This window comes from Stegastes partitus, unplaced genomic scaffold (assembly GCF_000690725.1).
Source record: "Stegastes partitus isolate 25-593 unplaced genomic scaffold, Stegastes_partitus-1.0.2 Scaffold780, whole genome shotgun sequence".
Lineage (NCBI taxonomy): Eukaryota > Metazoa > Chordata > Actinopteri > Pomacentridae > Stegastes > Stegastes partitus.
In genome coordinates, this window is record NW_007578511.1 from 214,773 (window position 1) to 232,797 (window position 18,025).

The 18,025-nt window shown below is 39.9% G+C and overlaps 1 protein-coding gene across 4 annotated transcripts; it reads left to right on the forward strand.

Annotated features, from left to right (window-relative positions):
- Positions 1-223: 223 nt before the first annotated feature.
- On the forward strand, positions 224-17,074 carry nexn (nexilin (F actin binding protein)). 4 transcript variants are annotated; one of them, XM_008292044.1, is made up of 15 exons: positions 224-356; positions 2,689-3,074; positions 3,159-3,356; positions 4,896-4,980; positions 5,068-5,216; positions 7,216-7,416; positions 9,422-9,595; positions 9,752-9,940; positions 11,115-11,306; positions 13,187-13,231; positions 13,517-13,711; positions 13,783-14,004; positions 14,088-14,276; positions 15,631-15,994; positions 16,131-17,074. In XM_008292044.1, the coding sequence occupies exons 2-15, from the start codon at positions 2,739-2,741 to the stop codon at positions 16,142-16,144; spliced, it is 2,553 nt and encodes an 850-aa protein (XP_008290266.1). In that variant the 5' UTR covers positions 224-356; positions 2,689-2,738; the 3' UTR covers positions 16,145-17,074. The 4 variants fall into 4 exon arrangements, with proteins under 4 accessions (XP_008290266.1, XP_008290264.1, XP_008290263.1 ...); XM_008292042.1 differs by lacking the exon at positions 16,131-17,074 and having other exon boundaries at positions 224-361; positions 15,631-16,014; XM_008292041.1 differs by lacking the exon at positions 16,131-17,074 and having other exon boundaries at positions 15,631-16,014.
- Positions 17,075-18,025: the final 951 nt, after the last annotated feature.

Here is an 18,025-nt window from a genome sequence, read left to right on the forward strand (position 1 = left end):
GGCCTGAAACGCTGCTTTATGAATCATTTAAAGGCACTTTTTAAACGATATTTATGCAGCTGTGCCTGCAGACAGATGACCGGGATGCGCCTGCGCGGGTGCACGTGGGCGTGAGTCTGAGTCTGTGTGTGTGTGTGCGCGCGTGGCAACAGCTGAACCTGCGGCAGGCGCGCGCGGAATGCGGTATCCGGTAGAAAGTAACGGTACTTTTATGGAAACGGATCACCGACAGTCAACCCGCAGCCGCGTCCGGAGAGTCCAGAGAGCTGAGCTTCTCCTGGCTTTAATCTGCCACACGGATTTAAAAAAGACAAAAAAAAGATCAAAAACCAGGAAGAAGACAGAAAACTGAGGAGGTAAGGTGTGTTTTTATGATTTAAAAGAAGATTATGTGTCGAGAAGACGCGTTTAAAACCAGATATGATGTTATTTTTTATCATTTTAAAGCTGCTTTAAACACAATTATACTTAAATTAAGGTTCATTGTTGTTTAAAAAAAGTTTCATGATCACAGTTAGTTACTGTCTGTGGCCACATGAGATCAGACAAACAACCAGAGTAGAATAGTTAAAGTATCCTATAAATAAAAACAGTCTATAAATGATAAGTAAATGCATTAATTTACTGTTTGTGCCTTTTATTTCTGACTCTGTCCTGATGTCTTGTGGCAGCTGTGAGCAGAAATAGGACATCACCTGCCAAAACCAAGACTTTCATGCTGCTGGAATTTGGTATTTTAGTGTTAATTTATCAGATCATAATGAAAACCTTCACGTTTCAGCCAAACTAGAAGATTTATTAGAGGAAAGTTGGTTTTTCTTTATAAACAGCCATAGTAAGTCGATGTATTTGCACAGGGTGGGTGATGATTACATTAAACAGGAGTCGACTGGGATGTTATTTAATTATACGTTCAGAGAATTGTGGTGAAGTCTAACAATGCACAGCAGCAGGAGACGCATTGTCATGAGCTGCTTTAGGAGAATGACATGTGCAGATGGTATAATTGCGGCCTGTCCTGTCAATCTCCTGACGTTCAGCTTCTTCTTACTGCGACTGAAGGTGGAAAAATCAGAAACGAGCGAGATTTCATCACCAAATCTCTCCAAGAAATGAAATTATCTGATAAATTAACGGTTGTTTTGCGTGTCCGATGGGGTAGGCTGGTGTTCTATTGTTATTGTCACCTCAAAAACTGATGTACAGTTTGTTTAAACCACACAGGTAAAGTTTCTGCTCCATGCTGAGATGTTTTAGAGGACTTTCTTGAGAAGGCCTCCAAAGTTCTCACCTCAGATTTGAGTTTGGACACTGAGGGCTCTGGTGTTCCACTCAGAGCTTCACACCTGAACAGAAAAAGGTGTCTGAGGACAAAAAGCAGCAGTTTCAGGCCACACAGCTTCTTATTCATTCAGCTGTCGAGCTCCGAGTCTGGACATTTTGTGGAGGGTCTGCAGGCGACATGTGGGAGCCACTTTGAGCTCCGTCCAACTGGCTATCAGTCATCAGAAATAGCCGTGATCACATGTCCCGGAGCCACAAGTGGATATAAATAGGAGTCAGCAGGCCTCCGCTGCAATCTTTCTCAACATACTGAGGAGCAGAGCAGCTTTCTTTGTCCTAATTCGAGTGAATCGTTTCGTATCCATTCGGCTTGGTTCATCTGCTGCCTTAAAAATGTGAATTAACTGCACTCAGAGTCGTCTCACGAGTTAAATTAACTGAAATCAACTAACTGAAGATGTTGATTTGAATCAACAAGTCATATAGCCAGTAGTTACAGACATTTTTATAATTGTAAAGCATTTCTTCTTCATTCAGCTTTAAGAACTCACAGCTGTCGAAGCCTTTTTTGACCAGAGTCGGTACAAAACGACCTGTGAGATGAATTTAAAGGTGTAGAGAACAAATCTAACTTTTATCATGGTCAAAGAAACAACCACAACTTTGCCTAAAGGAAGAGAAAAGACGTGCAGCAAGTTTGCACCATGTCTGTTTGAGTGTCTGTGGAGCAATGCATCCTGGGAAGTCTGCTCATAGTTTTGTTTCCTATAAACTTAATTTAATGAGTTGAGTGAACCCTCAGCTGTTCATTCATTCAACTCATCACTTTAAGTCAAAATTCCTCAAGTTATACCAACTTTTTGAGTCTAAAGTGGCTGAAAATACCTAGAAATGAGCAAAACTTGTACGTTTATGTTAAGTAAACTAGAACAGATGAGTTGATTTCTTCGTGAAGCTCGTACATAAAACTGGGGAAAGTAAAATATCTGTAAAACAGTTATTTGATATTCGGTTAGAAGAGAAAACTAGGATTATGTGGGAAAACATACAATTAAAATTCAACCGAACAGCAAAAACACAAACCACTAAAGACACTTAAAATGAAGAATTCAATCAATATACTGTTAAAAAACTTTGCTAAAGCAAGCGATGCTGTTCTTTTACAAGGACCCAGATAGAAAGGTCAAAAAGTACAGCTCATAGGAAGAGTCTGTTTATGTTATTTTACTTTATTTTTGCAGTGTCAGTTAATGAAGCGTGTGCCAGAGTATTTAAATAGTAGGATCTTTATTTTAGGAAGATATCTTGTAGTTTGAAGTGAAAAGATTTGGTGTCTGAGACCAGATTGTAAAGCAGTGTTTTGTGCACATCAGACGTCTGAACTACGACTTCTTTGCTTCGCAGGTAAAAACTTTCCGAGAGCCTGTTTGTCAACGTGTCACTGTGGTCCAAACATGGCTGAGGTGGTGCAGGCGGCGGCTGTAGCCGACCTCCGCATGGAAGACGTCGTGGACGAAGCCGAACTCGACATGAGCGGCGCCGAGAACAAGGAGGACGACGAAGAGGTGACCAACGCCGAGGCCGAGGAGGGAGGCGAGGAGACGTCGCTCGCAGAAGACGTACCAAAGGACGGAGAGGACGACGAGACGCACGTGAACGGAGTCGAGCTCAAAGAAAACGAGAAGAACGAAAGATCAGAAGCTGTCAACGGAGACGAGGCGAAGGAGGAGGATCCGCAACCGGAACTGGATGAAGACCTGAACCTTTCTGATCTGGCTTTAAAAAAAGAGGTCGACTGAACCCTCCTGCAGCATCTCGACACCGTCACACACGGTGTAAAACATGAAATAACTTGTGATTGTTTGTGTTGTCAGAAACTGCTGAGGTCCAGGAAGCCGGTGGCCAGGAGCTACGTGCCGAAGACGAACAAGGAGAAGGGCGACGTGTCGGGCAAGTTCGAGGCGATGCAGAAGGCCAGAGAGGAGCGCAGCCGGCAGAGGAACAAGGACGAGCAGCAGAAGAGGAAGGAGCAGTACATCAAGGAGAGGGAGTGGAGCCGACGGAAGCAGCAGGTCAAACCCGATAAACCCGACTAACCTCCGACTGCATGGCATGATGAGGCAGCTGCAGGTCTGAGTGACACTTCAGCCTTTTTTTTGTTTACACTGTGTTTTGCACCATTAACAGTTTAATTAATCCTGTTTAATGTTCAACTTTGGTTTGCTGCTGAGGTGGTTGTTTTAACCATATTAATGTCAAGACTGGACCCAGAGTTCAAACACAAGGCGCTCAATGCTTTTTAACCCTCTGAACTCCAACCAGCAGTTTGTTTTTTGTGTTCCTGTTACATTTTTCCTCACCGTGGCCTCGTTTTTATATAAAGTCCTGCACCTCTATGGAAGCATGAAGGAGGAGAGAGAACTTAGGAATGCCAAAGTTAGAATGCTGCACATCATAAAAAGTTAATTTGGTTATTCAGTCAACAAAAATTGAACAACCCTGGAATCAACATTTTTCCTATATCTGTTAGCAGCACTGGAAAAATATTTAATTTACAGACTAAATACTTGTTTCCTCTCTCTGTATTTCAACCCAAAACATCATGAATTTTTGCCATGTGACTGTCGGTTGCAGCTGAGTCATCGATGGCTTCATAGTTGCAGCAAATGGTGCAAAATTTTTTGTTTTTTACAGAATCCGATTTTAGCAAACGTAATTTTTTTTATTGAAGTTTTAAATGAGACACGTAGAAAAGAGGACTTTTGATGAAATACCCCAATTTTAAGTGTTGAAGTTTTCTGACAGAACGGATGATGATGAGTTCAAGGACCTTCGGAAAGCTTAAAACTTTCTGTATTTACAGTTTCTGGCTGATAAATTGTGTAATTTAGCCCTTTTTTTGTTTTTTTCACATCTTGTGAACCTGCTGCTGGGTTTTGGGGTTCAGAGGGTTAAACTGTAATCCAGGTCTCAGATTTACTGCAGATTAAAAGGTCTGTTTTAGTGTTTTTATATTAGTATTTTGTATTATAAAGTCTATTATAGCGCGGGAACTAGAAAGCGCCATGAAGTAAAACATTCAGAGACGTCAGTGTTTTGACTATTTTATGACCTTTAATGCTTTAATCCAACGATTGACGCCTAAAATGGCTCCAAAAACATCCACATTATCTCACTTTATACTACAGAACTGCCTGGATTTTTGTTATTTCACCACAGCTTCACTGACACACTAGAAATAAAACCCATAATATACACGTGCGACATGCAGAGTAGAGATCAAGAATTCCAGGCTTAAGGCAGATTTTCTTGTCGCTCCGCTGTGGTGAAATAAAGGCAGTGATCTGGTGCGGTGTGAGTGGATTATCAGTGATACTCGGCCACACAAACCGTCCCGTGTGCAGTCGTGTCACGGCTGACCGGGCTCGGACACCTACGCTCGTCTCCAGCACCGCCGGCCAATCAGAGGCCCACCTGCAGGTCACATGACCCTGATATTAGCAGGGATTAGGCCCCTGTTCTTGCTGGGACCAGCATGGCTCCTGAGTGGCAAAGCAGATGATCCCAGCTAAACCGTAACCTCACCGCAATCTCCCTGTGATCGGCCGCAGATAAAAGAACTGCTCGCCTCCAGCGATGAGGAGGAGGAGGTGAAGCCGGCCAAGGTGGAAAAGTCCTACGTCCCCAAAATCACAGGTAAGACACACGCAGGGGGAAAGATAAAGATGGACGTGGGAGGACGAGGAAGGAGGCTGAAGGCGTCTGTGTGTGTGGATTCCTCAGGTAGCGTGAAGGGGAAGTTTGCAGAAATGGAGAAGCAGCGACAGGAAGGGGAGAGGAAGAAGATGGAGAGCGAGAGGAAGAAGAGGGAGGCCCAGGACAACATGGAGAAGGCGAAAATCAAGAAGGAGCTGGCTCAGAAGGCCGCCGAGGTCAGTGAACCCGGGTTCTTTGCAAAGAGTTCTCATTTTTCTGCGTGCGTGGATGCGTCAGCGCCGCCTTTCTGGTGGGAACGTTTATCTGTAATGATGCAGGTAATCCTCAGCTGCCACTCGGATCAGTTATTTTAAGTGGCGTTCGAGAGCAGATTGAGCAGTTGGCAGCGGCCGGACGTAGATCTGACCCACCAGTAGCAGCAGCAGCAGCAGCAGAGGCTTTGTTGACATGAAGCGAAGGCAAATAGGTCGACTTCGTTTCATGTCTCTGTGGAGGATTTGTGGAAATCTGTGAAATGGTTCCAGGTACAGTCAGACAGCAGAACCAAGTTTTTAGGCTCATTATGCGTCCAGACTGTGCAGTTCTTGGAAAGATTAATCAGTTTTCTTGAGCCAGATTGTGCAATTACAGGCAATTACCTTCTTCTTCCTCTTTGGCCTAAGTCTGCTTCTGTGCAGTGAGAAGAGTCAAACCTACAGCGATGACTCAGAGTCTCTGCTGGTTTTGTTCAGCTTTTATTAAGTTTATCTAGATGCAGCTGAGGACACTGAGCTTTTAGCATGTGTTGCATCCTACATGTAAAACAGAATTCCAGTATTTTACCTCCAGGATTCAGTTTTTCTCCACCAGAGTCGTGTCGCTGGAGGCTTTTGGAAACTAAAAGGAGACGAAGTTACAGAATCAGACGGTTGTTTGAGTTTGTCTAGTTGTCGTCATTTCAGTTAAACCTTCAGAATATGAACCAGTGAAGCTCCAGATGATTCCAAACTTCTGGTAATGACAAAAATATGGCTCTAAAATAAACATGGTCACAATTTCCCAACAACCTGCAAATTAAAAATAAATCCATGAAATGAAAGTAGTGGCAGCTCATTGCCTAGAATCTGTCCTGTCATAAAAAAAGAGGAAATTTTCTGCTAATGAATAGTTTGTCCACAGTCACAGGACGTTTTCTGTGTTTTAATGGTATATATATAGCAAAAAAATAACATTTTGAGGTTTTTAATAGTGTTTATAGTGAAGAAAATGTTTTTGTTTTTAAAATAAATTAATGGCGAACCAATTGTGACAATTTCCCACATTTAACAGTACATATATAATAAAGAAAATGGACATTTACTATTGTTAAAACTGTTATCTAGAGTGAAAAACAAGACATTTTCTGTTTATTAAACTGTAAATTTACAAAATAAAAATTATAAATTTTTGATAAATCCGTTAAATAACTAAAAGAAGTACTGGCAGTTCATTATTTTCACTTTGTTCTAATTAAAAAAATGACATTTTCTGCTAATTTAAGGTTCACCTACTGTATATTTGAATTAAAAAATAAAAATAATTTTACATTAACCTGCTTTTCTTTTACATTCCCATTAAAATGCTGCAGAAATAAATAAATAAATATATTTTTTATTCTCTAAACTATTCCTAGTTTACTATTTCATCACATTCTCCCTGTAAAATACAAACAACAATTACATCAACTGTAAAAATGTAAATAAACTGAAATGTCTCTTAACAATCTAATGATTCACCTGATATTTGGTAAAGAGTAGTTTTTTTTAATTTTAAAGAAGCCTTAATCATACAGACCAAGGTGTTTCTGTGCGTCCATGTTCACTGTTCACTCTTCTCCTTCCCGTATAACCGGACAATGCTTCAGACGTCACGATTTAAACAATTAAACGTTCGATTGTGACGAAGCAGCGACTCGGTGATCCAGAAACAACTGGAGCGGAGCTGCCAGGTGTAGACAGCACATGACTGCCAACTGTTTCCCACAGCTCCCAGCGACAGAATTAGATCCAGACTTCCCTGCTGAGCCTGAATTAGCCTCTGCTATCTTAGACTGACACCATTCTACTGACCTGCTGCAGATGGTGACATTCGGCCGGTCCAGCTCAGCCCCTGGTCCACACACCGGTTGGTGTTGTGGCCCTGCTGCCCCACTGACCTCAACCGCTTCGTCACACTTTGGCTGATTTTGCGTTTCAGGAAGGAGACGACACGATCCTGGTCCGCGTGGTTCCAGCGAAGTCGTCGCGACCTCCGGGCAGGATCAGGGTGAACTTCGAAGACATGGAGAAGAACCGAGAGGAGGAGCTGAAGAAGAAGGCCGAGGAGGAGAAGAAGAAGAGATACGATGAAAACAGACGCTCCTTCAGGGAGGCCAAGCGGCGCTCGGTGGTCGAACAGGTTAGAAACTCATCTAGAACCTGTTGTAGGCCCATTTTTTTTACTGCAGCATACAACAAGTCCTGCTCCTCTAATGGAACATCTGCATCCTGGAGGTCACTCCCCAAAAGCATCAGAGAGTCCTCCTCATTCTCCACATTCAACAAAGCCATACAGACATATAAACACTGCCCACAACTCATAATTCTGCTTTTTTTTTTTAAAGCTCCTTTCCCATTTTATTTTATTTTTTTCAAATTATTTTATTATATTTTTTATTTGCTTGTTTTGTTGTTGTGGAGCACACACAGGCCAGTTACACAGCACGTCCCATTTCATGATGTCTTATAGAGTTGTGGCCAAATTCAGGGGGTCGTCATTTCCATGCCGTCAGACTTTTGCAGATTGTTTTACTAACGTTTAATCACCACCTCCTGTAGTTTGTGCTGGCCAAATTTCAGGTGTGTATGGCCTTCCCTGTAGGAGGCAATAGATTTTGAAAATGGCCCAAAATGTCGTAAGAGTCAGGCAAAAAATTGTCACAGTGTTTTTCCAAAATGGCGGACTTCCTGTTGGGTTTAGGACTTGGCACTGATTGAGTTTTTTGTGCGTCCCGACCTGCTACACATGCCCACCGAATCTTGTAGCTGTAGATGAAACAACCTTCTGACAGGACTCTGTTGAATGGCAAAAACACCCCGAAAATGGACAAAATGACCATTGATTGAAATTGCACGGGCCGTCATTTCCAAACCGGGCCTCATCTGCGGAGCGTTTTAATAACTTTTAATCACCATGTGCTGTAGTTTGTGCCTGCCAAATGTCAGGTGTGTACGACGAACCTCCTAGGAGGAGATAGATTTTGAAAATGACCAAAAATGGCCATTTTTGAGCAAAAATGGCACGACATGCTCACTATTTTTCCAACATGGCGGAGTTTGTGTTGGGTTTATAGAAGCATGCTAATGGGCTTTTTTGTGCATCACAATATGTTACATACGTGTGCCAAATTTCATAGTGCTAGGTGAAACGTAGCCGCGATGGGACTCTGTTGAAATATTGTAGGGGGCGCAGTTGAGCCGTGTTGCATTTTAGAGCTTGGTCCTGATTGACTTTTTTGTTCGTCCTGACCTGCTCCATATACCTACCAAATTGCATAGCTCGAGGTCAAACGTGCTTCGGTCGGGACTCCGGTAAAATTTTTTAAGGTGGCACTGTTGAGCCATTTTTCTATTGAGGTGTATATTTCCACCAAATTATAAAAATTTTCACCGGGTCTGATGTGTGTGCCAAGTTTTGGGCAGTTTAGGACCTCAAAAATGCGTCTCTTTGGCCTGAAGAATAATAAAAACCCGACCAGTTTAGGTTTGTTTTTTTTGATGGAGCGCTATAGATGGTTAGTTCAAGGACTGTCGGAAAGTTGGTCATCTGATGAGTGGTCCTGTTTTATCGTTTCTGGCTATGGTAAATAGTGAAGTTTAGTCAAACATTAAAAAAGTAAAATGCGTTTCAAACCAGCTGCTGGGTTCAGACACTATGAATTAAACATTTGAATTAGTTTTAATTGTCTCTTATCTATTCTGTGCCTGCAGTTCAGCCAAAAAAGTTCTTGAATTTTTGTCCCGTCACTGTTGGACACAGCTGAGTCACTCGTGGCTTCACGGTTGTGTCGAGGATCGCAGAATTTTTTCTTTTTTACAGAATCTGATCGGAGCAAATCGTTTATTTTTGGCAAAGTTTTAAATGAGACTAAAGGACTTGTGATGAAATATCCAGATTTTAAGCTTAGATTTGGTGGATTTTTCAGATGGAACTTCATGACACACATGACTAGTTCAAGGACCGTCTGAAAGCTGAAAATCTCGCAGTTCTTTGTGGTTTTACAGTTTCTGGTTTTGATAAATGGTGTGATTTTGGTGAACTTTTTAAGATAATATGCGTTTGGAACCCACCAGCGGATGAGATTCAGTTTATTCACAGACTGTGGATCAGCTTAAAGTGTCTCCTGCGTTCTAATTGGAATCAGGATGAAGAGGAGAAGCCCTCAGAGAAGGTGCAGATGACTCCTGGAAAGCTGAAGATGACGTTCGAGGAGCTGGAGAAGGAAAGACAGGAGCAGAGGAAGAAGCAGGCCGAGGAGGAAGCCAAACGCCGGCTGCTGGAGGAGAAGAAGGCCTTCGAGGAGGCCAGACTGGGGATGGTACGAAACTTCAAAATAAAACATCAGCTTCTGTGGAAAGATGCACATTTATCAGTCATTTATATAACAGCTGAACACACGTAGCCTGAATCTGATGAGCAGTGGTTGGTTCCATAAAACTGACTTAATCGGTGCTCGTTTTTTCGCGTCTCGTAGGGGGAGGATGAGGAAAACGATCAGCCGGCTCAGGAGGACAAAGAGGAGCTCCGTCCAGGAAAACTGAGGCTGAGCTTCGAGGAGCTGGAGAGACAACGAGTGGAAGAAGTTCGCAAGAAAGCCGAGGAGGAGGCCAAGAGGCGAATGGAGGAGGAGAGACGAGCCTTCGCTGAAGCCAGGAAAAGCATGGTCAGTATACCTTCTTTAACAGATATGGAAGTCAGTGAAGTTAACTCGGAAGGTTTTCATCGAACATGAGGATCTGTAAACATGTCTAGTAGTGATAACATTTAGATTCATGTGTCAAAGATCAGATTGGTCTTTCAATATATTTGTGTGCTTTCTGGTTAGAAGAGAGTTAAATGATGAGGTTCCTTTGTCTTTCTGTTAAATGAAAATAAATTAAACATCCTGATTCAAATAATAAGACATTTTCAATTTTGGTTTTATGTTTATTTACAGATTTTGTCCTCATTTATTAAATCCAACACCTTCAATAAATTGATAGACCTAAAAGTTTGGCAATAAAACTGTTAGATTTTGCAGATTTTTTGCAAATTATTACGATATAACACCTTAAAAAAATTAAATCATGTTAAATTTGAATTATATAGCAGCAATTCACAACGTGTCATCTAAAGGCACATCTTTATTTATCTTAATTTATACAGAGAAATAAAATAAAGTGTTTTAAAATGTAGATAAAGTGATTGTTTAAGAAAGAACTTATACTTTTGTTTCATTCATTCAGATTTATTCTTAAGAAATAAGATTTACCCTAAAATCACAAGTTAAGACGGTAAATTGATATTGTAGGAATAAACCTTTATATAAAGAGCGACACATTTAATTACACGTAATTATTGTCATTTAATGTACGTGTGTGTAATTTAAGAAAGGAGAAAAAAATGCTGAATAATAATAATTTTTAGTTAAAATGTGAGAAATAAATGTAATTTGGCCCTTTTGGTGACGTGTCAGCAGCTTTAAAGACATTTATGTTCAATGTAAATGATAAAAACAACAACAACAGAATTTTTTTAGGTATTTCCTGTAATAATTAAATCCTTCTTTTTTTTTACAGTTTTGTTTAAAAATGGCGCTAAGCTAACTGAATGTTTACTCTAGTTTCATATTTAATGTGTGTAAACTGTGGTATCAATGTTCTTACTTCACTTTTTGCTAGAAAGCAAATAAAACTCTATATTAAAATGTCAAATTATTCCCTTCAAGTAGCTTCTGCCTGAACTTCTCCTACAAATAAAAGCAGCGTCATTTTTAAAAGTCATAGAAAGATGTTTCCTCTCGGCCTCTTGGACCTTCAGAGCTCAGCTGACCTTCTGGTGTTTGTGTTTGGTCTCAGCTCGTAGACGAGGACGACGAGGTGCTGATGGCTCTGCTCAACCTGGAGGGAAGCAAACCCGGAAAGATCTGCGCCAGCTTTGAGGATCTGGAGCGTCAGAGGAGGGAGGAGGAGCAGAAGAAGGCCGAGGAGGAGGCCAAGAGGAGGCTGGAGGAGGAGAAGAGGCTCTTCGCTGAGGCCCGGAAGAGCATGGTGAGTCTCCACGAGTTAATGAAGTTCTTCGTGATCTGATCACTAACATGGAGGAGCTGCAGACGGACGGCAAAGAGGGAAACACCTGAAGCTCTGATCCTGCAGGGAGCAGATCTGAGTTTGGGCTCAGTTGTCCTCTTAGAGGGAAAAGTCACAAAACCGTCAAAAAAAGAGGATATTTTAACTGATGTATATACAGTAAAACAGTGGAATTTCACCCTGTTGTTAAATAACAAATAACTGTCTGTAAAACTGTAGATTTTTTATGAAAATTAATTTTTTCACAGTTAAATGTAAATAATGTTTTTTTTAGTTTTCAAAAAAATTTTTAAACAATATCTGTTATTAGTAATTTAACAGAACTGAGGAAAAGCTTTAAACAACAGTAAAAAAACCCCCAAACATTTAACATGTTTAAATCCTTAATACATATCTGAATATCATTTGTGAAAATAAGAATATTTTTTGCTAATTTAAATACACTAAAAATGGTGTCATTTTACAGTCAAATGTAAAACAACAGATTAGTATTTATAAAAGTGTACATAATATGGACATTATGTTCAGTTATTTATTTATTTTTTTTACAGTTGACATAAAAAAAAATTCTGTTTTACCAAAAAAGGAATATATATAAAATAATACCCATTTTTCAATATTTAATATGGATAATATTTTTTTGAATAATATATGTAAAGTAACAATAGTTTTGATTATTTAATTCAGTAAAATATAGTGTAATTTTAGAGTTATTGAGTTAAAATACAGATATTTGTTGTGAGTATTAATTACAATTTTGACCCTTTTTTAGGGTTCATGCGTGAATGAAAACTTTCTTTATACAGTTTTCCTAGATATTGTCTGTAATTGAACAAATCCGGGATATTTTTTTTACAGCGCAAACACAACAAACAGTGGTTTTTATTTTCCATTCATTTGCCACCTGTCTGGATGTTCGTGACGTTCAGGCTTCAGCTTCATGTTCTGCTGCTTTGCTTCTCAGCTTTCATGCAGTAAAATAAAACAGACCTGCAACAGATACGTTTAAACAGCAACAACAAACAAACCGGACATGCATCAGCTTTATTTACATCTTTATTAATATCGCTGCATCTAAAGCTACAAGCTGCAGACACTTAAATGATTAGAAATATTATCATCAGTCATGATGTCCTGCTCCACTTCAAACTAACACCTAGTTCAACTTTTCACATTGACGCCATCTAGATGTGACCTACAGCTTTGGAAATAATTATCAAATCACCTGTTTTCTTTACAAAGTCGACACAACAAGCCTTCTACATGAATTATTTTATTTACATTTTATTATAGTGGTTAAATAATTAATGCATCCTCCAAAACGTCTGAAAAAAGCCTCATAATAATTCAAAAGTTATTAAAAAAATTTGATGTACTGAAACTGTAAAAGCATAAAAAGTGTTTGTAAGATTTAAAAACAATGAAATTTACTGATTATAATAAAACTTTTATGATAACGTTGCATCAGCTGACTGTTATGTGTAATTTAAACTCCGATTTCTGCATTAATAGTTAAAACTAACTTAATGAAACTACATTTTTCTTCATCTTGAGTCCACTCCCTCATCTTAGCAATAAGTTTGGTTGTAGAAGAAAAACTAAATCCCCGAATTTAATGTAGTTTGTTGGTTGAACATGAGTCCAAACGTGAACTTTTAGACTGTAAAAGGCCAACAACATGTCTTAAATCACCACCATTCAGCGCACAGTGGTCCGGTAGTTATTTCCAAAGCTGTACAAGTGGATTCAAACGACATTGTGTTCATGTGTTGTGTATCACCGGGATGTGCTCATGTGGTACATCTGCACTGCTGTTCCCTTGTCCAAATTATTTCTTTAAGAGCCCTGGCCTGGATCAGGAAAAGTCTGCATATGGAGATGAAACAGTAAGAGACTTTCAATGTGTATTCTAACTGAAAAACATCGAGGTTTTGAGACCAATTGTTATTCCCTCTGAGTACAAGGGTACAAAGGTCTACAGGCAATGAATGGTTTGGTTGTTTTTGCACGCATGCTGCCTTTAAACGTCATATGCATGACAATAAATGGTCCTGTTTAGTTGTTTGTTGGTTTCACAGTGTTCGGTGAGTATATTTGCAGTTTTTTTTTGCTCGATACTGACTTAAAATTGTAATAAAACACCGACAAAACACGTCTTTATTCGTGTTCAGGTGTTCGATGAGGAAGGAGCGATGGTGAAGAGCGAGTCCCAGGAGGCGCTGCATCCCAGAAAGCTGGAGATGAACTTCGAGGAGCTGCTGAAAGAGAAGCAGGAGACCGAGAGGAGGCGCAAGGCGGAGGAGCGCAAGAAGAAGCTGGAGCAGGAGAAGCAGGAGTTCGAGCAGCTCCGACAGGAGATGGGCGAGGTCAGTGTGGAGCAGCCGGAAGTTCAAACCCTCACGGTCGGGGCTCGTTTAACCGACTTTGTGTTCCACAGGATGAGATAAACGAAAGCTCCGACGTCATAAGCAAAGAGTACGAAGAGCTGACGAAGCTGAAGAGGACCGGCTCCATTCAGGCCAAAAACCTCAAGTCCAAGTTCGAGAAGATCAAGCAGCTGACGGAGGAGGAGATTCAGAAGAAGATCGAGATGGAGAGAGCTCGGAGGAAGGCCGAGGACGATGAGATCAAAGAGAGAGAAGCGGAGAGGTTCCAGGAGGTCTGAGTTCAGACATCAGGAGGCTTCAGACTAAACTCACGTTATTGTGGCATCGCTTTGGTTCTGATTTCTGTGTTTTTCAGGAGGAAGAGGGAGGAGAAACGACTCCGGCCAGACCCGAGGAGTCGCCGTTCAAACAGAAGGTGGACATGAAGGCTCGCTTCCAACAAATGGCCAAAGCCCGAGAGGAGGAGGAGCGGAGGAGGATAGAGGAGCAGAAGCTGCAGAGGATGCAGTTCGAGCAGCAGGAGATCGATGCAGCGCTGCAGAAAGTAAATCCTTCAGATTCACCACCGGAAAAACATCCCCAATGAGCATACACTGTGTTTTTATTTATTTATTTTTTGAAACTTTTACAACTCTTAATTGTAATTAAAAAAACATAATTGGCGGTTATTTTACAGATTTACTGGTGCAATTAAAGGCAAAAGATTTAATTAAAACCAAAACAGGCCAAAGCTGTAAATAATGTCCACATTTGGACTTAATCTCTAAATAATTATTTGTTTTACTGTATTTAAACTACCACAAAATCTCATTATTCAACAGATATTTGCAGATATTTGAAAGAAATATTTTGTATATTAAGGACAGTAAATGGAAACTATTTTTAAACTGGTAATTTATATTTTTAAATTACAGATAATATATTTTAAAATCACAAAAAACAATATTTAAAGTAAGCTAACTAATGTCCACATCAAAATATTTTTACAAATAGTAATTTGTGCTTTTACAATGTGTAACCTCTGTTCTACTGTGTTTAAAGATAGATTTTACAGATATTTGCTGTTATTTTAAAGAGAAAAAAAAGTATATTGAAGAAAATTCTTATTAATTTAAAAAACATTATATGTTGTTTTAAACTGTTATTTTACAGATATTCTCTGTTTTGTTAAATTACAGCTAATATCTAGTTAAATCACAGAAAAAAAGGTATTAATTTAAATATTAACATTAATATTAAGGATGTTAAAAGCATGTTTTTTTATTTAAAAGTTGTAAGTGGCATTAACTGATATTCCCAATTTTGCTAAATTACAGATTATATCTATTGAAATTACAGAGAGAGAAAACAATAATTTACATGTAAGCCAAAAATAAAAAATAAAAAAGGCCAAAACTACAAATCAAAAATTAGAATTTTTGTAAAGATTCTTTTACAATGTAAGACCATAAAATTACACTTTTTTACATTTTTTTTAAAAAAAATTTTACTGCATTTAAATAAGCAAAAATATCATTATTTTAATTTGTTTCCTGTTATTTTATAGATCTTTCTAGTTTTGATGATTCTGAGTAGAATCACAGAAAAAAGTAATAATTTACATATTGACTTTAATTTAAAATAATAAAAAATTTTTTTAAAAAACCGGCAACAGCTGTACATAGTGCCGTCAAAAATCTGTATTTTTTTTTTTACAAATGGTAAGTCATTCTTTTGCAAAGTGTTTTGCTGTATTTAAATCAGGTTGAAATAAATATTATTTTACACATATTCTATAATTTTTCACTCCTAGATTTTCACAGTTTTTTTTTGTTTTTTTGTTTGTTTTTTTTACAGTGTAATAAGAGTTTGGTTTGACGCTGGGACAGGTGTGTGATTATTTTGTCGTGTGTTCCCAGAAGAAGGACGACGACGTGGAGGACGAGGGCAGCATCATCAACGGCTCGGCGGCTTACGAGGACGAGGAGGATCACGCCCGGTCGGGGGCTCCGTGGTTCAAGAAGCCCCTCAAAAACCAGTCGGTGGTGGATTCCGAGCCGGTTCGGTTCACCGTCAAGATCACCGGGGAGCCGAAGCCCGAGGTGACCTGGTGGTTCGAGGGCGAGATGCTGCAGGACTGTGAGGACTATCAGTATATAGAGAGAGGGGAGACGTACTGCCTCTATCTGCCCGAGACCTTCCCGGAGGACGAAGGGGAATACATGTGCAAAGCCGTGAACAGCAGAGGCACGGCGGCCAGCACCTGCATCCTCACGATAGAAAGTAAGACCACCCTGGTGTGACCGCATGCCTGCATGACGCCGGACCTTTACGAAGTGGATCGCATGCTCCTCTTCCTCCTCAGTGCAGTCCCATTACAGCAAAGTAACCTGACCGCTCTTCTGTTTCTTTCTTGCAGCTTATGACTACTGACGCCCCTCCGTGTTCTGCAGAGTTCCCCTGTTGTCTCTCACTCCTTTTTGTACAACTCTGTCCCTCGTGGTAATGGTCAAACAGTGGAGGGAAGAAAATAGCAGTAAGCTTGGCATTCCTAAGGGAGGGATACGCGACACGACACGACTCAGAGAAAAAGACAAGATGTTGTTTACGTATTGCTCAAGCGTAAAAGCTGCGCTCCTCGTTAGGGTGTAGGATGAAAACTGTGCCAAAAACAGACCTGATTCTTGTTCCAGCGCCAACTTCAGACCGTCTTCGCTGCGAGGCCCCAACAACATTTATGATTTCTATGCAGTATTGAAGAACTGAACTGTACACGTCTCGCTTTACGGTCCACGATTGGCAAACGTTATGCTCGAGTTACAGAAATGTAAGATGTAAGATGTCCTTGTGTACTGTTTAAAAGAAGAGGAGGCAGTTATATGAGGGTTAGTTTGTGTGATTTCAGACAGTGATGCTGCTGCACCGTCTCAGATTCTGTTATTTGGGATCCAAACCTGAGCTCTGTGAAATATTTTAGCTGAATTTTTTTATATTTTCCTCCTCAAAAAAAGCCTGGAAAGCCACTTTAACTGTTTATATCTCTTGAATTAAAAGCCACTAAATGTGGTGAGGACACAGACAGGATAGGTTTGAACAGATTCAGATGATTGAATGATTCCTGTAGAGGTCACATTTTGAAAATCAGCGCTTGAAAATGAGAAAAATGTTCAAACTAGGGTTGTGTTGTGGCCCCAGAAAGTTCCTGTAAGGGCATATATATGGACATGTCTGTGTTTTCTACTGAATATACAATCTTAGGTTGTAATTTCACCAACTTTCTAACATCAATATCTGATGTGTAGCAAGAATGGCAAGACAGTTTTTTGCTGTTTGGACTCACTGGTCCAAAAACCCATTAGTCCAGAAACATGCTGAGGTTAATTGGTGATTGTAAATTGTCCGTAGGTGTGAATGTGAGTGTGCTTGGTTGTCTGTCTCTAAGTGTAGCCCTGTAATAGACTGGTTACCTGTCCAGGTGAACCTGCCTTCACCCTGAGTCAGCTGGGATAGACTCCAGCCCCCCACGACCCTAATGAGGATTAAGGTGTAGAGATGATGGATGGATGGACTCATTTGTAGGAGACAAACTGATGAAAATATCATCTATATGTTGTTGTTACATGTGCACATTTACAAGCTGCTTCCATGTTGTCTTGATGTTGAAATTTAGCCACATACGAGGCTCATTGAATGTTCCCATACGGGTCTGAAAACATGAAATTCTCAAAAATCAGCCCAAATATTTTACAGACGTTGGCTCCAAATAACAAGTAAAGAAACTCAGAACAACATCTGAGACGGTGCAGCAACATCATTCCTGAATTCTGTCTGAATCGACACAAACTCATCCATAAATAAAACATCTTACAGATCGATCGGCTGCTGCTCAACATAGTTTTCTGCCTCTTTTTAGTAAATAATAGTAATATATTGACAAGTAACGCGTTCAGTCGTCACTGAAGGGTCTGTCGCACGTTGCAGGAACATATTGATCAGAACTCGTGTGTTCATCCTGACTTCTATTTGCAGTATCTATAAAAATGAATGTTGATTTTTTTTCATGCACCAATCCCCCTTTTTTTTTCTTCTCTTTTTTGTTCCTTTCGAGTTAAATGTGATAACTCCCGATGCAGTCGTGTCATCATTCAGTTGTCCAGGACGACCGTTTTATGGTTTGATAATGAAAAGAAAAACGTAGGCTAGTCGGAATATTTGTCATATATTATAAATAGGAAGAAAAAAAAAGTTTTAATAAAATGAACAAAAGTAGCAGAATTATTGTGATGTGTTTTGTTTTGGAGACCTGTTGCTCGA